Source organism: Rhodnius prolixus, unplaced genomic scaffold (assembly GCF_049639745.1).
Source record: "Rhodnius prolixus isolate KJV_2025 unplaced genomic scaffold, Rpr scaffold_1, whole genome shotgun sequence".
In the NCBI taxonomy this organism is placed as follows: Eukaryota; Metazoa; Arthropoda; class Insecta; order Hemiptera; family Reduviidae; genus Rhodnius; species Rhodnius prolixus.
The window spans coordinates 47,956,129-47,975,291 of NW_027411581.1; the positions used below are offsets into that span (position 1 = coordinate 47,956,129).

Here is a 19,163-nt window from a genome sequence, read left to right on the forward strand (position 1 = left end):
CGGAACTTGATTTGTTTAGATTACAGATTATGGGCTTTTTATTAGGAAATACGTTGATTTTGAAGTACATTTTTATTTGCCTATGGTCGATAAAGTCCTCATTTATAAATTTTGATAGGCCGACTTCAGAAAATCGTTGAAGTAATCGATAGTACCGTTATCTAATAAATCTTTATTAGCTGATTTTGTCAAAAGAATAGTACATATCTTACCAAATCTTTTCTTTATATTACTATTTTTTCGAGAATTTCATTCAAAATCGTCAATCTTGTCTCATAGAAAAAGGAAAATGCCGTCCGCAACTTTTTTATATGATAACTATAATTAAAGTTCGTTTTAAAGAAATTTTGTAGATTGAACTGTAGAGAAGTATTGAACGAAAAAAGGGTGTTGTTCATTTCTATCAAAAATTATTGCCGTTTAAGCAAAGCGTAGTAGGCGCAGGTTACGATGAACAGCGTTTGATGGCGGTGTGAGCATTTGTTGTCAACTTAGCTGTTTGAAGTTTTAGTGAAATTTTGTGAATATAGTACTGGTGCCCGTAAGTTCTTGAGTAGTAGACGTGTGTTTAGTGTGTGTGTTGTTTTTTTAGTTACGTAAGTTGTGTTATATTAATTGTACTTTAAGTTCGTAAAATAAAGAAAGGTGTTAATTGAAAAGGGTGCCATTTTAGGAAAGGGAAGCTAATATCCCTTTTTTTACCGAATCATTTTTATCAAAACGCTTTAATACACTAACAACTATGGCTCGTAAGAAAACTAACAACAAAACAGAAGAACAAGAAGAATTTGATGTAGATGAGCCAAGTGAAGTTGATGAATCTAATGACGCTGATGAAAATGAGGTTAGATCACCGGCTTATAAGACGCCGCTTCTAATAAATTGTGTTAATAACCACCTTGATAAAATAGAAGTATTACCAATTTTCAGAAACAAAAATTTTTACGGACATCATTTGTATTTTTATGTATTAATGAACTTTTTGTCAGTGATAATGCATTTCATTAACCAGTTCATTTTGCCAGGCTTTCGCTTTTCGTTCTTAGGTAGTTCAGATTTTTAGTTTATGATTTCAGTGTCCCTGGAATCTAGCATGTGCTACGTATTTTAACTATAACATCGTATCTGATTACTTTTAAGAGATCTTTATTTTGATCCTCTTTGCTGATTTAAAGTAGTGAAGTCTTCACCTGATATTAACGATTTTAGTAATATGTACATTTGATTTTATGAAATGCTTTTAGAAAGTCAAAAAATGATTTTCAAACTACATATTTTTCGATAAAAGTGTATGGATAAGTAATGGCTTAATTTTCGTGCGCATCACGTATTTAACCGATTTATTATATCATTAGGATTACTTTTTTTATTACATAGTAAATGTTTTCAAATCTGGAATATTTACATTGTTTTAATTTTAATGTTACATTGAGAATCGTAATATTATAAGCGGATAATGTACATTTTAAGTTTGATATATTCAGAATACTATCTTTTATGGGGGGAGAATGAAATTTAAGAATCATTTTTTGGTTGTCACCGCATTTGATTCAAACAGTTTGGTAGATTTCAGTACTCATTTCCGAAACTCATCTATTCATTTTTTATACTCAGGTGATATGATTTCCATCAGGTAATGTTTTGTTTCTGAAAATGCTCCTATACATATCTATATTAAACCGAAGTTAATATAAATATCTTTTGCTTTTTAAAAACAATTTCCAAATCAGCTGCTAGCATTGCTGTAATATAATGAAGGTACTACTGAACACTATATAAAATTACCGATATATTCAGTTCTTACAACAAGCGGATAATAATTTGCATTAATTTTGATAAATTCTATAGTTAGATTAGATCAGTTTGGAAGTGTCCATTGTAAAACCAAAAGCACCGGTTCCCGAGATGTCTTTGTGCATTCATACATAAAGTAGTGTGAGTGAATTATGTGAAGTTATGGGTTAGGGTTTCCTTATGGACTTTCTAAACCCTAGTAGTTACATACATCAACTATCTTTTCAGGCCCTGTATAAGCTAATGAATGGCTGTAGAGTACTTTAGATTTGTTCCTGATGTTGTAAAAAAAGGTAGTGTTGTAAGTGTACTGCTTTTCCAAAAGTTACAAATTATTTGTCAGAATTAATGTAAGCACGTATGTTTAATTAGGCAGAAATGTTTCTGTAAAGAAAATGGCTTACTTTGTAGTGCTTTACCGTGACATATGTATGTTAGAAGCTTTGGTAATTTCTATGAATTATTCCGTTAAACTTGAAATTCGCAGAAGACACGGACTACCCGTTTCCGAGATCTCACGTTGTCCAGGCGTAAATTAGTTGCGTCACCGACTATTCACACAAAGCGCAGAGCTGCGCTGTCCACTATCTCACGTAAAGCATTTCTGCGAGCAACTCATCACATCAAATCTCATCACACACCACACCGCTATTCCTTTATGTTCGCTTGTAGCAATTTCATCTGGGTACATTGAAAGGTACATTAAATGTTTAGGTTACAGATGGTTTTGACTTTATTCCTTCTGTAATGGTCTTATACTTTCAGTCTGTTCTTCACAAGCAAAATTCGTTTTACTTATGAATAATTAAAAGTTATCAAAGTCGGAAAAAGATTTATTTAGGATCAGAATAGTACAAAATTATTATTAGTAGAAGTTGGTAAAAGGATATTAAAAAGATATTGGGTTATTTAATTAGGTTTGCTTTTCATTATTTTTGTAGGGAAAGCAAACATCAGGTTCTGGTAGGGGTCGCAGATCTACCCGACCCCGAAAACCATCTAGCAAAGCATTGTACAAAACTGAGAGCTCGTCGGATGTAGAAGGTTTGGATTCTGAGGGTGAATCTGAAGAGGGTGAGGAAGACGATTCAGATGAATTTGCAGGCGGTGGTGCCGTGAAAAAGCGACGAGGAGGTGCAGCTAGTGGTGGAGCACGAGGAAGAGGTCGTGGTCGAGGAGCTCCACCCGCCAAAAAAAAAAAAGTTTCCGTAAGTTGTACTAAAAACGATATTGATGATGGTCCTTTGACTTGTAGATGAGGGAAATTGCATCAAGATGTCGAGTCTGATAGCTATTATAATGTCCTGTACTTGTGCTTCGAACTATTCGAACTTCAATATTAAAAAATTAATAAGCATCATAAAAAGTTTATGATCACCTATCTAACTTTCGTTTCCTTTAACCGTACGACCGACATGATTTGAAAAGAAACTCTCTCTCTCTCTCTCGAAAAAAAAGGTGATGATCAAATCTTCAGAATGATTTGTAGCTATGAGTAATTACTTGTCCAGTTAAACATTTTTAACTCTTTTAAGTTAAGAATGTAATTGGGTTATTACGCTTCCAACTGGGACGTTTGGCGCAAATTCACAGAATCTTCATCAGGTCTCATGTGATCCTCGGCTTTCTTTTAAAAGTAAGAGGAAAGCATTCTACAAATGTAAAAGTAAAACTTTTTTTCGCGAAATTTCTTTAATATATCAGTTAAGGAAGTTTTATAGTTAAATGTTGAGTTAATCAAAAGAATATTACTATTTTCTGAAAGCTTAAAGAAAGTACACTCAATTTAATTTTATATTATTTTAAGATGATTTAATTTGATTTACTGTTGTTTTTAGAAAAACAAAAAGGGAAAGGACGAAGACGAAGATGGTGATGAAAATGAAGAAGAAGATGACGATGGAGAAATGGTAGATGATGAAGAAGATGAGGAAGAATCGGTCGATGAAGAGGAGGAGGAAGAAGATAGTGAGACTGATGTTGCAGATACACCACCTGAATATAGGGTAACCGTTATAATTTTTTTTTTTATCTCTCTCTTTTACTTAAAGCATCAGGCGCTTGGTGGCGGAGTTTTTTACTACTATTAATTTAAGTGTTTTAATATGTAAATTTTTATTGGAAGGGCTGGTAGGTGACAAATTTTTGAGGCTTTCCACCTTAATTTTATCAAATGATCATCTCGTTATAAAGAAACTGAAGCTTCTCTTATAGTTAATGAATCAGAAGAATCAATGACTTTCTTTATTACGAACCTATAGATATATATGCTATTAGGCATTGTTAATATTAATCATGTTGACTCCCTTGATGTTCTGTTTTTTTACTTATATAATAGAAAAATTGTGTAAGAAGATTTTAAACATGTCGTCATGGAATGCCCACTTTATAAGAAAGAAAGAGATGAGCTGTTCATCTCGCTGTACAAAAATTTGAATGCGTTTAGATACGAAGACATCATCTTTTCTGATAATGTCTGTGCGCTGAAATCTATTTAAGATTTGATTAGCAAATATACTTGTGGATAGGAAGTTACATAGTTAAGATCAAATATCCTAGGAAGGAATAAGCCGTTCATAAAGTAAATGATACAAGTTTTGCACGTTAAGTTCCATAGAATTAGTTGGCGTAAGTGACCTCAGAGGCTGGCGCGTCTAAAGTAGTAGTAGTAGTATATTTAAATATATATATAGTTGGCATTTTCCAACAAATTTGAAAAAATCTTTGGTGAAGTCGCTCTTTCGGTTAATCTACTTCGTTCAAATTTAGAATTCTAGTAATGTTAAGAGATCTTTAAAAGTAATGAATCCGTAAATTATATGAAGTAGCACTTTAGAGCGTTGCCTAAAGAATAATCCTTTATGCACTCCCAAAAATTGATTCACTAGGAATACATCGTTTACTTAAACTTGTCCTTACAAGTGGTAGGCAATTAGGTAGAGAAACTATACACGAAGTAGAAAACAATTGAAACCTTTTTTAATATATTTACGAAAAAAGGGAAACGGCCGTTCTGGTAGAGGATTTCGCATTTTTTAAATTTTATTTTAGTGAAACACTTACGGATGTTTCGCCTAGTGCTTTCATAAATATAAGTACGTTTTTTTTTTGTTTTTTTTAAAGGCAATAGAATGTTTCGAGCATCATAAATTGTTTTCTTTTTCAGTTTTAGCAGAAATGTGTTTTATTTGTATTCTACTTTTCTAAAATTATAATTTGAAAATTTAATTATGCAAAGTGCATATATATATATTTTAAATTACAAATAATATTTTTGTTTCAGTCTGGTTGTTTCGTGGTATTAAAAACAGATTTTGATAACAACAAAGGAGACTATCCTCTTTGGAAGATCGATGGAAAATCTCTGCTCCAGAAGTATGACAGATACAAAAACAAGGGGAAAGACTTTTTCTACAAAAGTACCACTATTGTTAGTATTAAAGAAATTGAAATTTGTTAGAGCTTTAAAAAGATGTTACTTTTAAATAACAAAGTTTTACATTTTAAGATTTTTCTGGACTCAGTGAATTTGGCAAACTTTTTTTTTATGATTTAACACATGGGCTGAAAACACGTTTTTTTTTGTTCAAAATTAGCTTTATTCATCAACGTAATTTCCATCGAGAACAATGCAATCATTCCAGCGCCGCTCTAACATTTCAGTACCACTTTTGTAGAAAGATTTAATCTTTTGCCTCAAAATAGGCCTCAGTTTCAGCTATAACCTCTTCATTCGAGCGAAATTTCTTACCGGCGAGCATTTTTTTTTAGGTCTGCGAACAGCCAGTAGTCGCTGGGAGCCAAATCTGTTAACATCTAAGGTTATTGGCGCCCGGAGCTTTTTTCAGTGTATGTCCACCTACGGACAGTGTTCTCTCGTTACAGACAACACTATCCATCACCGGACATCAAGCTATAAGAAGCTCCTAGGAAGAGAAAATCTAAGGGTCTGCAGCTGGATTCGAATCCGAGATCTCTGCGTGGGAATCCAATATGTTAATCTAATCGCATAGCTAATCACCTCCCTTAGATTCATGATGTTTACGGATTTAGTGGCGCCCTCACAAATTAATTTAACAATTTATATTTCTCCAGTACTAATTAAATAAGGTAATTCCATGTTACTACCTAAATTCGTGCGCCTCCCGTATATAATAAACTCCAACTTGACAAGTCTTGAACATTATATATACACTAATCATAAAGAACCCTTAAACAGTTACTATGGGTTCATTAAATTTAATTTAATGTTTTTCACAAAATGTTTTCTGATTCACTTAACAAAAACTTACAGTTTAAAAAAGTTAAGTATAAGGGTTGATTAAACGACAAAAGGTACACAAATCAGCAATTACCCGACATTTCATTAGAAATGTAGAAACGTTCGAAAAAGCATGTGTTTAATTGACTTTTTTTTTGCACTTGATATTTAAGTAATTTTACTGCGTTAAATTAAATGCCCTCTTTTGCTGGCTATTTTCATACACAAAATATTATTAACTTAGATTGATTGTAATAAAAGGTTTACTCTTTTACACAGGTTTTTAAAAAGATGATAAAAAAACAATAAATATAAAATAAAATATAATAAAAAAATACTTACGCCAGCATACATTACCGCTTTTATCTAATTTAAGTTTTATTGTGTCGTACTTTACTGAAATTTCCACCCTCAATCCCCTTTTACAATGTTCAGATTTTATAAAATTTAGTTCAAATATAGGGAACTTCTATCTGGATATTGAAGTTTTCAAATGTTGTATCTTATCTTTCCTTTCAAAATAGTCCCATTAGAACTTACTTTCTTAATGTTTCATAGTGTAATTTAAGGCAATTACTATTTGATAAAAATTCTAATTTACAAGAAAACCTAACTACATCGGTAGTGGTTAGTGAGAGTCATGTGAGTGTGCTTATTAGAATTTTTCTAGCTTTTTTCAGTGCACTGCCGGCGTCCGGACAGTGTTTTCTTGTTTCGGACAACACTGTCCTTCTACTTACAATTCTTCAACTCATCAATTACAATGATCTGTAAGAAGCTCCTGGGAAAGAGAGAATCGAAAGGCCAGCAGCTGGATTCGAACTTGTGATCTACACGTTCGAATCCAGTAGTCGCTAACCACTTAGCTAATCTCTTCCCTTAGATTCTCTATGCATTTGTCAGAGGATTTATCTGCACGTGGACTAAACGGTAGTACTCTATCCACCTTTTCTAAGAGATTGTAGTGTGGTTCTGGGAAAGCTGTAATGGCATCTACTTTTACGCGGCCCGGTTGTATACAAACATGCTATGTCGGATATATTGTTATTACAATTATTATTATTACTATTAGTTTTAACGTTTTTGCCTAGATGTCTTTAATAGTTCGAATAATTTTTAATTAATTTTCAGTATGCTGGTTGGTCGAAGGCAGTTGTTGACACATATTACCCCATAAAAGTAGAATCTGTAAAGATCGGCGGTCAAGAGAATGCAGTCAGATTCGATCCTGCACAGATAAAGTAAGAACTTTTATTTTATTTTTAATGTATTGATTCATTTTATATGTTCATTGGTGCAAAAATTATGTTTTAGAAAATGAATTGCTTACTTTGTAAAAATACTAATGGTTAACCTCTTTTTGTAAGTTCGATGCTTATCTATCTTAGTTAAGAAGGAAGAAAGAATATTGCCAATTTCAGTCATTATTCTTTATTTTGCGAGTATTCTACCTAGGGACTTGCGTCACCTTCAGGGCTTATTGACAATAATATTTTTTTACATTGTTATATGTGTGGTTGATGTGTCTTCTGTCCTCTCTGCTTATGGTGGTTTAAATTGTTAACAGGTAAATGCAAATTTTACATATAACAATGTAAAAAAAATATAATTGTCAGTAGAATAATAAGCTCTGTAGATGTCTCAGTTCCTACATATCAGTTCTTACATCGGTCCCAGGGCATAATAAACGTATCTTTCTTTCTTTCTTTTCTTTCCTGTCGAAAACTTGGCAAAATAAAAAATAATGACTGAAATTAGCAATATTCTTCTTCCATCTGGATCAATGAATCAGGCGCCAAAAACAATGAACAATACTATAATATCTTTGGATTATTCCTATTGTAATTATAATTTAAATAATTAATTAACAGTAGTTAACAAATATATTTAGTCATAACTTACTTTCAATAATAAACTCATTTGTATTTAATTTCACAACTTGGTTAAATCCTTAAGACTATTCTACTTTTTCAAATGATTAAACATTGTAATGTACTTAACTCAAAGTTAAGGACAATAAGGATGGTTGCGTCCCAAAGCATTCTCTCTGTAAAGTTAAAGATTGCAATAAATTAATGGACGAGTGAAAGATCCTAAATAGATGGGCTCAACATTTTGAAGGTCTTTTAAATGCAGATATAAAAAATACGGGGTGAAGGGACAGACAACGAGGAGGAGGGAGAGAGTGGTAATGCAAAGCCCCCCAACCATTGGGTGAGGCCGATGAATCATTACATCCACCGACTCTGGAAGAAATAATCTATATCATTAAGAATTTAGATTTTTTTTAAGGAAAAATGACGAGGAAACCGACAAACTACAATTTAAGAACTCTCGGGATATCACTGCTAAGCGTCGATTACGAGGAAACGGCTACACTTTGCAATAGAAGGCTAACTTGCTGGGCTGAGAAAGTTATCTGACGGCTCAAGTATTTAAACAGAAAACTAAGTATTTGGAAACTTCCAGAGAATTTAGGAGTAGTCAGGATAACCTGCAGGTCGAGATCAAATCTACGACCGTGTAGGTATCTAGGAGCGGTTGTCACCGAGGATAACACCGTTGAAACTAAGGTGACGGCAATACCGCTGGCAGGAAATAGATATTACTTTGCCAAAATTCCTTAAGTCCTGAGAAGCCAAACTCAATCTCAACAAAAGCATGATCAGGCCAGACGTGATAACGCCTCAGAGACATGGTAACCCAACTTGAGTTGGGTGTCCGGGAGAGAAGAGCCTCAGTTGGATTTATTAACCAGGTATGTGACGACCAGTCAGTTCCCATATTGGCGTTTACATACCAAGAGAAGCTGTGAGAAATTTATGAAGAGGCGGCTCTGGTGAGAAGCAGTCAAAGTTGGATTTGGCTGGCTGCGTAAGAGCAGCCGCTGTCCGAGATTAGCGATGGAAGCCTGGAAGCAAAAATCCCAGAGGACGCCTACCTTACAGGTGGATGGATGAGCTAGAGGAGGGCCTTTAGGACATGGATGAGTGAAGGCTCAGAAAGAGAGGAGAGCCAAAGATAACGGTGGAAGCCTTGGGTCATTTTAAGGTCTACTGGGCAATAAAAGAATGTAAGTAATTTATTGTAAAGTACGTTTTGTTGTCACCTCCGTCTTCTATACTTAACTTGGTAATTGGATAAAAAGTCCGACAGAAAAGAATTCTACTAAAAATTATTACTTAATTATTGCAAGAGAATTTATCTGTAATTAACAAACGAAAAATCGCAGAAAGTGACATTTGATGTTTCGCTCAAGTACAGAAAAAAAAAGCCACAATTATTTTGTTACAAATCAGCTTTACTGAAACGTTTTTCAGTATAAAAAAAAAATTCTCGGAAATGGTTCTAACTAGTTTAAGTACTAATTGTATATTCGCTGGCTCCATATTACAAGGTTGTATGTTACATTTTCAGAATCAAATACACTTTCAGAATCGTACACGATGAAACATATTTAATTAAATCTAATCTAAATAAGGCGAAATGGGGATTATTCAGTTTTGTTTTTTAGTTTACACATTAGTAAGTAACAGTTAGACTCAATTTTGCAGCGCTAACTTATCTAAAAATAGTAGAATAAAAATTACAAATTTGATTTTCTCTAAACCTGCCTCTGGTCACATACAACCTTGTAATATTGAGCCAGCGATTATGTCGATCTATCACTTGTATTTTAAACATAGATCTCTTTTCAAGAAAGATTCTGTTCTTGGAGAAAGGATGATAAGGTTTCCCTCCAAAGTGCCTTACTGTTTACTGCAGTGTCTTGCCACTTACATAGTAGAAGAATAAGAAGGATCTAATGCAAAACTGAATTTCTAAATTAAAAACAAAAAATCGGCTAACCGGAGGTTCTGTCTTACTGAATAAGTTTCAGTATTTTGTGATTTTTCTAAGTTATAATCAAGGTTGAAGAAGGTACATCTACCGGAAGTGACATTTTACACAATAGATGATCGTATTCTCGACATTGGCTTCCATGCCTTCTGTAACTAATACATTACAATAACATTATAATACATTCTAGATTTATAGCTTTCTTTTATCATTGAAAGCATCACTGGAAATACTCAGGGATGGAATGAGGTAGGCTTTTCTGTACTTACATTTCTTAAGGTTCTTCCTTAAGGTTACATTTCAATTTAATTTAGATTTTACTTAGTGTAATTTTTATCAAATTATGTATTATTAGGTTGTTAGATTAAAAAGTACTTCTGTGTTCACCTTAAAAATAGAAAAAAAGGTGTTGCTTTTAATGTTCACCTCAGTTTATTTTTAGAAATTAATTTTTTTAATATTTTTATAATTATAATTTATTTGCTATCTGTTCCAGACCAAAGGAAAAGGAAGCAAAATGAAAGCAATGTACGTTTTCAAACTAATCGTCACCTCAGTTAGCTTATTAAGGTTTTATTTTTAATGAAAGCATTTCCACAGTCACAAGAATTTGAAAACAATAGAAAATTAAAAGTGTTCTTCAATGTTTTTTCGTGCCAAAAACGTTTTTGTTTCACTTCTCCTCTCGAAACGAAGAAATTAATGTTGGGAAAAACTTTTTCTTGAAAAACTACCATACTAAGGAAATGCTTTTGGTTTTCAATTTGTACATTTCTTTTAATGTTTCAAGTTTTAACTTTTACTGCATACTTGTTTTAAGAAGTAATTGGTTTAGAAAAGAAATTTGCTGTATGAAAGGCTGAACACTTTCTTGTATAAATAACTATAATATATATAATATTAAAGTTGTAAATTCTGGTCTCATTTCCCATTTAAACTAATTTTGTGTTTTACTTATTATATATAGATATATATTTCAAAATCTGAGACTTAAAAAAAAGATATTTTATTTTTGCTGATTATTAACTTTTTTGAAACTTTGTTAATCATGAATACTTAGGGATTTTTTTTTTTTTTGCTGGGAATGTATAGACCAGATTTTTGTATATGAGTGTGGATTAACACAGTTTTTTAATTAAAAAGAAAAAGATTTTTTAAAATATGTATTAAACAAATAAAAGCAGTCTATTCTAAACTGGTTCCAAAACATTTTAAATCCAGCTTAATAAAGACAATCACTCAGCACAAATCACGCTTATATCAAAATTTAAATTTGCCTGACGTCCGAAAAAAATTTTATGATGACACTCGACTGGGGAAATATTTCACTCAGCTTGTGAGCGTAAGCTATGATGCTCTGGTAGTATATGGATATATTTTAAATACAATTTTTCTTCCTTATATGAAATGAGTCTTCACCCAACTCAAGAAATTAGAGTTTTGGGACTGAAAAATAAATATTCCCACTGTAAATGATAATCCGTAAGTGTTTCCTCACTCTGTATGTTATATAATATACAGTAGCGGCAAAAAGTATTTGCACAACAATTATTTCTTTAAATTATTGAATTTTAAGTGTTAAAAAATTTCGGTTAACTTTACAAATTAAAAGTATCGTAATTCATTTTCAAATCTCTGTGTAAACATAATCTAAAACTTTTGTCATAATGAAATTAAAAATAACAAACATACGAAAAAAATTTGATTATAGAATTCCAAAGGTCGTTCACAAGTTAGTTTCTTTCACTCAGTATTCTAAACTGCAATTGAATGTTTGAAACTATTTATTACTTGTGATAAATTGGTAATGACCAAAGAAGGGGAATTAAGTGACGGCACTCGCGAAAAAGTTATTTTACTATGGAGTCAACAAAAATCATATCAGGAAATTGATGATTTCTTAGGGCTGAATTTCTCTACTGTAAAATATATTATTAAGAGATATGAGGAACGAGAGACACTTAAAGCAGTAAACGCAAAGGCAATCCGAAGAAGTTAAATGGTAGAATGAAGAGAAAAATAAAGCATGAATCTCTTAAGAATCCAACGATCAGGCTCTAGCTGACCTGTTGCAAACAACTTCTGGTGTCCGCGGAAGCGAAAGGACAATAAGGAATGCTTTGCATTCTGACGGTCTCAAAGGTAGAGCGCCAAGGAAAAATCCTCTTATCAGCGAAACGAACCAAAAAAAGCGACTTGCTTTTGTCAGAGAATACCTAAAGAAGCCTCTCAGTTTTTGGGAAAATGTTATGTTCTCTGACGAAAGCAAGTTCAATTTGTTTGGATTTGATACTCGTAGGACAATCTGGCGTACACGTAATGAAGAACTGAAGAAGCAAAATGTTTCCGTTACAGTGAAACACGGAGGCGGACATGTAATGGTGCGTGGATGTGTTGCCTATAATGGAGTAGGAAATCTTGTACCTATCGAGGGTAATTTAAGTGCAGAAGGTTACTGAACATTTTGCGCCGTAACCTTAAAGCAAGCGCAGCAAATTTGGGAATCCAGCACCAGTTCATCCTAAGCACACTGCTAGTAAAACTAAAAAGTGGTTAATATTTAACGTTCGGAGACAGCTGTCCACCCCTCATTACATTGTTACATTATTGAACATTTACGCACATACTGGTTCAAAACGTTAGAAAACACCAAATAATCGGGAGGCACCACCTTAAAAATCTTTTAATCGAAGAATTGAAAAGAATCAATCCAAATTTAATTAAATTTAGTCCACTCAATGCCCAGACGTTTACAAGCAGTTATCGACGCTCAGGAACTTTTTAAAGACTTAACAGTGAATCAAATAAATAAATAAATAGTAAATATTCATCCTTTGAGCAGTATTGAATACCATTGTTCGCGTAGAAAAACCTTACAAACAAAACAATATTGAGCAGTGTAAGTCTTAGCATAAACAAAATTTGTTAAATTTGATGTTTTCAACGTCACGCTTTTTCGTGCACTTTTTGACGATCTACCCTTATACAACTGTCCTATCGGACAGTTTTAATTTTTTTTTTAGTTAAAAGAGTTTCATTTGAACTTGGACATTACGAATGTTAGACCTATCAACCGCTTACATTTGAAATATTGATAGTAGATGGGGTTATCCAAGGAAGCAGTGATGATGATGTAGAGCCTCTTAAATTATATAGTAAACTATTATAATGATTTCAATCCTTTAAGTTATCCTTTAACTAACAACTATCCCAGCTCATATTCTAATTTTCAAGAAAATGTAATGACTAAGAGAAAGTCGTGACAATATCATAATAGATCATTTTATTTGGAAAAGGCTGAAGAAAATTTTACTACATGCATGTATAATAAGTTGTAACAACGTAAATCACGATTAACATTCCAAAAATGTTTTGAGTACATTTGAGTAAATGTATCTTAATTAAAAAAAAAGTTAAATCACAAATTATCTGAATAATGGTCAGTTGGTAAGATTTAATATTCTCGCTCACATTAGTTGCTACTGCTGCCAATATTTTCATCTTCTGAATCGCTTTCACTGGCAGAAGGAGGAAACTCTCTCTCCAATTCTGTTAACAAAAAGTAAACTTTTTTAAGTTACCTGTTACGTAACATACAAATTAATTAAATATGAAGAAGAAGAAAAGTCTTTGTTACCAAAATACTATTAAATGTTTTCATTATAAAAAAGAAAACAAAACAAAATCTTTTTTTTCTTTTTATCTTTTTAAATTTAAAAATTCATTGAAATTTACATGTATCTCCACGAAAAGAACAGTATAATCTAATGTGTACGGAATAAAGACAAAGACATTTGGTCCAAGACCGTCAGTGCAAGATTCTAATTAATATTTAAAAAATAAAGATAATAAAATAAAAAGTATACAAATCTAGAATTCTTTCAATACGTTTGAATTTAAACAATTTATAACGACTGCAAAAATTAAAACATGCTGAATTTAGTGTGTATTATAGTCATTGTTGAAGGTTATTATCATTACTATTACTATTATCATCACTGTTATTATTAAAATTATGTAAGAAAATGAAAAGATGATAGGAGGAAGGGCATACCGGGCATTAGGAAGAGCTAAGAGCACATCAGTTTTAATCTGAGGGTAAAGGCTGAGTTAATGAAAATTAAATATGACTGTAACTTGAATTTAAATACGATTAACTTTTTGTTGAATTATTAGATAAGTAATAAAAATAATAATCTCTCTATTGATCTAAAAGAAATACACCGATAGCTGCAGTAAATTAGATAAAAATATTAATGAAGGACTTATAGTATCACCAAAATTTTCACTCTCGGCAGCCTGTAAATACTGAAACAACTGACTGCCCATAAATCGTTCCTCCTTGATTTGGTTCGGAATCTTTCAAGTTGCTTTGGAAGAAGTGAGTAAGCATTTTTAACCTCGAAAACAAGAAAAAAATGGAGGAAATAAAAAGAACTTCTAAGAAAAGGGATTAGTTCAGTGGAATGTACTGGGCTCTAACTGTTTCACTGGTATGATTAAATGTGTTCCTAAGTAATCCTCTATTGTATTTAATTCGAAATAATTACTACTTTTAGTATCATCTATCTTAATTTCATAATAAATAAAAATACATATCCATTCTATGTATTGAATGCCGATTTTTCAAGAGGAAATAGGTGATTAGATGGTTAAGATGGTTAATCTTCCTAGTTCCGAGCCTGAATACATGTAGTTATTATCCCAAATATTTGCTACGGTAAATTCTATAGCTACCCCACCATTTATTTAACTTATCATTACGCAATATTTTTCAACCTTCTACATAATTCTTACATTTATGTCCTATTAATTAATAGAAACTTAGTACCAATGATTTGTATGATTTTTTCCGAAGAAAAAAAAAGTTTCCACTTTCCTGCTTTGAGTCTTGTGTACACTTTTATTATACGAGGGTCGTTTGAAAAGTCCGAATGTTGATATTACTCACCTTTTATTATTATAATTATTTAAGTAATTTTACTGCATTAACGTTTCTTTCACATTTTTAGAATTTATTAGATGTCACAGATTATGAATAAACTGGCCAGCATAAGGGTCTGTGACATCTAATAAATTCTAAAACATTTAATAAAAAGTTAATGCAGTAAAATTACTTAAATAATATCAATGAAGTATGAATGAAATGTTGGTTACCTGCTGATTTGTGTGCATTTTGGCGTTTAATCAACCCTTATACTTAACATTTTAAACTGTAAGTTTTTGTTAAGGAGATTTTTGTACCTTTTGGATAGATTTTTCTTTTTGTCTACTATTTGGGTGGGGCAAACTCCCCTCCATATGAGGCATAGTGTCGAGACTTTTAAAGTACAAGTCTGTACAAAATTTCGATTCGAATGAACTTCATTCATGAAAATCGGTTCACGTCTCGATAATTTGAAACGATTGCTATACTTCCTCTTAACAAGTGTAAGAGCAGAATGTCGTTTTAAAGTTACGTAGGGGAGCCCTAACCCTATCATCCTACCAAATTTTATCAAAATCGGGCGAAGATTTACAGAGAAATTAGAAATAATAATTTTGGAGGTGGCCTTACATAAAGGGGGCTAACTCCTCTCCCATTCGATGTACAGCGTCGAGACCCCCAAAAGGCACATCCACTTAAAATTCCGAATCGAATGACACCTCATTCATGAAAATCGGTTCACGCGTTTAGGCGCTACGCAGTTTACAAAAAAGGTAACAACAACAACAAGAACAAGAAGAACAACAACCATTTTTGAAAATGCCGTTTTTGCTCATTTTCAGCAACTTTTTTCTCGAAATCTATTATATCTATGTTGTTGCAAAAAAATTACAGTTGTAAAGGAGGATTTGCCCTACATTTTAAAGAAAATTTGGGAATTTTATCTTTTATAGAAAAAGAGAAAAAAATTGTCAAAGTTGGGAGTTTTTCAATGTTACGCTTTTTCGTGCAGTTTTTGACGATCAACCCTTATACAACTGTCCTACCGGACAGTTTTAATACGAGGGTCGTTTGAAAAGTCCGTGCAAAGTCAGAGAGATAGCACCACTGGCGCGTATCGAGGTTATGTTTAGTTAGTAGTAGCATCTCTTGGAAGAACACACACCAAGTTTCAGCCAGATCGGTATATTTCTTTGTGTTTGGCATTCGTTTGAATCGAGGAAGTCGAGTGATTTTCAAAAAATGGACGAAAAAGAATTTCGTGTGTTGATTAAACACTACTTTATGAAAGGCAAAACGCCTCAGGAGACTAAAGAGAAGCTTGATAAACATTATGGTGACTATGCACCTTCGATTAGAACAGTTTATAAGTGGTTTCAAAATTTTCGGAGTGGTCATATGGGCACAAGTGACGCTGAACGTTCTGGACGCCCTGTTGAGGTTACTACTCCAGAAATCATTGATAAAATCCATGATATGGTGATGGATGACAGAAGAGTGAAGGTGCGTGAGATTGCTAGTGCTGTGAGCATCTCGAATGAACGGGTACATAATATTTTGCATCAACATTTGGACATGACAAAGCTATCCGCAAGATGGGTGCCGCGATTGCTCACGCTTGACCAAAAACGAAATCGTGTGAAGTGTTGCAAGGACGGTTTGCAGCTGTTCCAGAAGAATCCGCAGGACTTTAAGCGTCGTTTCGTCACTGTGGATGAAACATGGCTACATCACTACACTCCTGAGACCAAAGAACAATCTAAACAATGGGTTACCAAGGGGGAATCTGCGCCAAAAAAGGCGAAGACCGTTCCTTCGGCCGGAAAGATTATGGCGACTGTCTTTTGGGATTCGCAAGGAATAATCTATATCGACTATCTGGAAAAGGGTAAAACTATTACAGGTGCATATTATTCATCGTTATTGGACCGTTTGAAAACCGAGCTGCAAGAAAAACGCCCACGATTGGCCCACAAAAAAGTCCTTTTCCATCACGACAACGCACCAGCTCACACCTCAGCAGTTGTGGTCGCAAAATTAATGGAAATAGGGTTCCAACTCGTTTCACATCCCCCTATTCTCCAGACTTGGCTCCCTCGTACTACTATTTGTTCCCCAATATGAAGAAATGGCTGGCGGGAAAAAGATTTTATTCAAACGAGGAGGTGATTGCAGAAACGAATGGCTATTTTTCAGACTTGGACAAATCCTATTATTCGGAAGGGATCAACAAACTAGAGCAGCGTTGGACGAAGTGTATAAGCCTAAAAGGAGACTATGTTGAAAAATAAAAAAGGTTTACCCTAAAAAATTAAGTAGTTTTTATTTTTGCACGGACTTTTCAAACGACCCTCGTACTGCAACCTACTTAGTCGCCAATACTCACCAATGACCCTGCGACCTTAAAGTGACTGAATTTATTGTCCTTAACGATAAGGATTTAGCACTTCCTAGAATTCTAAGAATAACAGCACTTATGATAATTAGTTTAACAGTTATGATGATGTTGCTCAACATTAAACTTCACAAATTGTATAATACCCTGAAGAAGGTAATAAATTTGCCGCAACATTGGCATGAAAAAGAAATTTCTTTAAAATACTTGTTGACCGCACGAGATTTGTCACCGTTTAACATAACGAATAGCCCTAAAGACAAGGGCAGAAGCCACAAGAATATTTACATAGGCTTATATCATCAAAGAGAAACACGTTTATTCGTCTGACGTTTACAGCGAAATAGGGGAAAAAGTAGCAATGTATAAAAGCAATATAAATATTGATCCTAAATTATAAATGCATGTTACATCCTGTACATGTAAATTATTAAATAAATACTTTATTTACTTCTATTTTGTGCTTCAGTTTGAAATTTTTCAATGAGATTGTTCTGCACTTCCACCACTTCTGAACTGTTTTGACATTCTGCATAAGCTTTCAGCAAATCACTGTTTATGTCAAGAAATGTGCAGCCCCAAGAAAAATTATTTAAATATTCCAGTGCTTTATCCGGGAAACCTAAAAATTAAAATCCAACTTATACTGATATAATTCTGAATATAAATGTTTAAGAAATATCTCTGAGCAATTTTGGAAAGTAATTAGAAAAGCAGCTACTTCTCAAAGTAAAAAATATCAACCAGTAATATAAAACGATGCCGCTAAAGCTTCAACACAAGACAATTTGTATGGCCGTCCATAATTTGTAGGATTTGCAGCTACCAGAAAAGGCAACAAGCGAGGAAATGCAGCCTTCATTTGTTCAAATGGAGCGTCTTCCAAGCGAGCCCAAGAACAATCAATCACCGCAACGCCGTGTTTCACCACTATCTCTCGATCACCAGGAGAAACTGCCTAAAATTTTAGGAGTGTGAACTTAAGAGATTATTTTAAAAAAATCATTTTAAAAACAAAAATAATTAAAGCACACCACTTGCCCAATCGGAGAAAGCACAATACCGTTGAATTTTTGTTTCAAACGTAAAGTTCTTATGCGGCCAAATCTGGCGAGCTTTCTACCAGTACATTTCTTAGGATCACATTGACATAAGTCCCACATGGCGACAGGAAAATTAAAATTTTCTTCTATTAACAGTACAGTTTTAATAGATCTTTTGGATTTACAGAATACATACGACAATTACTAAGAATTTTTAAGTTTACCTTTTCCATCAGTAGTTTTAATATTTGCAAAATTTTCGGCCAATTCATTGACATTCATTTCGTTTGAAATACCTCCTTCCTTTCTCGCTTTATTTTTTGCTTCTGATAACTTTTTCAGAGTCTTCTTCTTTGGCATTTTTCTCAAGTAAGCACGCTGTCAGTTCCAAAAATAAGTTAATCTAACATTTATGTACATATGTATGTCGGAAATAAGATCTAATTTACTGATTGTTCTTGCTACTACATTGCATTAACGAACTAAACAGAAAAATTATTTCAAGGATTACTAGAAATAGGCATTAAGATAAATACACAGCGGTGTGTCTCACTAAGAATTATTTACGGAAGGTTAGAAAAATACAGCTGCTTTGTTTTACATAACTTTTTACCTCGAATATTTTTGAATTTTAGATGTAAGGGAGTTTCTAACTTATTTTTTAGAGACGGCTTAACAATTTTACAGTAAGCTTTTCCGATTTGTTTTGAAGATCTCTAATTTCATTTCAATCTTTTTTTCCAAAGTGGTTTTATTGTATGCATAGGAATAATTATGGAAAGATGTTTCTTAATGGGACTTTTTAGATATTGCATGGTAGCGCCTCGATTAATTCAGGGTATTTATCCATGGAAATATAAAGCACTTTTGAATAAAAATTATAAGATGATTTTAAAGTCAGAG

General features: G+C 33.0%; 2 protein-coding genes across 2 annotated transcripts; one reads left to right on the top strand and one right to left on the bottom strand.

Moving 5' to 3' along the window:
- Positions 1–200: 200 nt before the first annotated feature.
- On the top strand, positions 201–11,090 carry LOC141448999 (uncharacterized). Its single transcript, XM_074117973.1, has 6 exons — positions 201–844; positions 2,736–3,002; positions 3,633–3,800; positions 5,078–5,224; positions 7,187–7,296; positions 10,392–11,090. Exons 1-6 carry the CDS (start codon positions 743–745, stop codon positions 10,414–10,416), a joined length of 819 nt encoding a protein of 272 aa, XP_073974074.1. The 5' UTR covers positions 201–742; the 3' UTR covers positions 10,417–11,090.
- A 2,071-nt stretch (positions 11,091–13,161) lies between these two features.
- On the bottom strand, positions 13,162–18,949 carry LOC141449005 (18S rRNA aminocarboxypropyltransferase). The gene is made up of 5 exons (XM_074117986.1): positions 18,485–18,949; positions 18,252–18,406; positions 17,962–18,175; positions 17,669–17,839; positions 13,162–13,444 (listed from the first exon to the last, which is right to left on the bottom strand). Exons 1-5 carry the CDS (start codon positions 18,618–18,620, stop codon positions 13,368–13,370), a joined length of 753 nt encoding a protein of 250 aa, XP_073974087.1. The 5' UTR covers positions 18,621–18,949; the 3' UTR covers positions 13,162–13,367.
- Between the last annotated feature and the right edge of the window lie 214 nt (positions 18,950–19,163).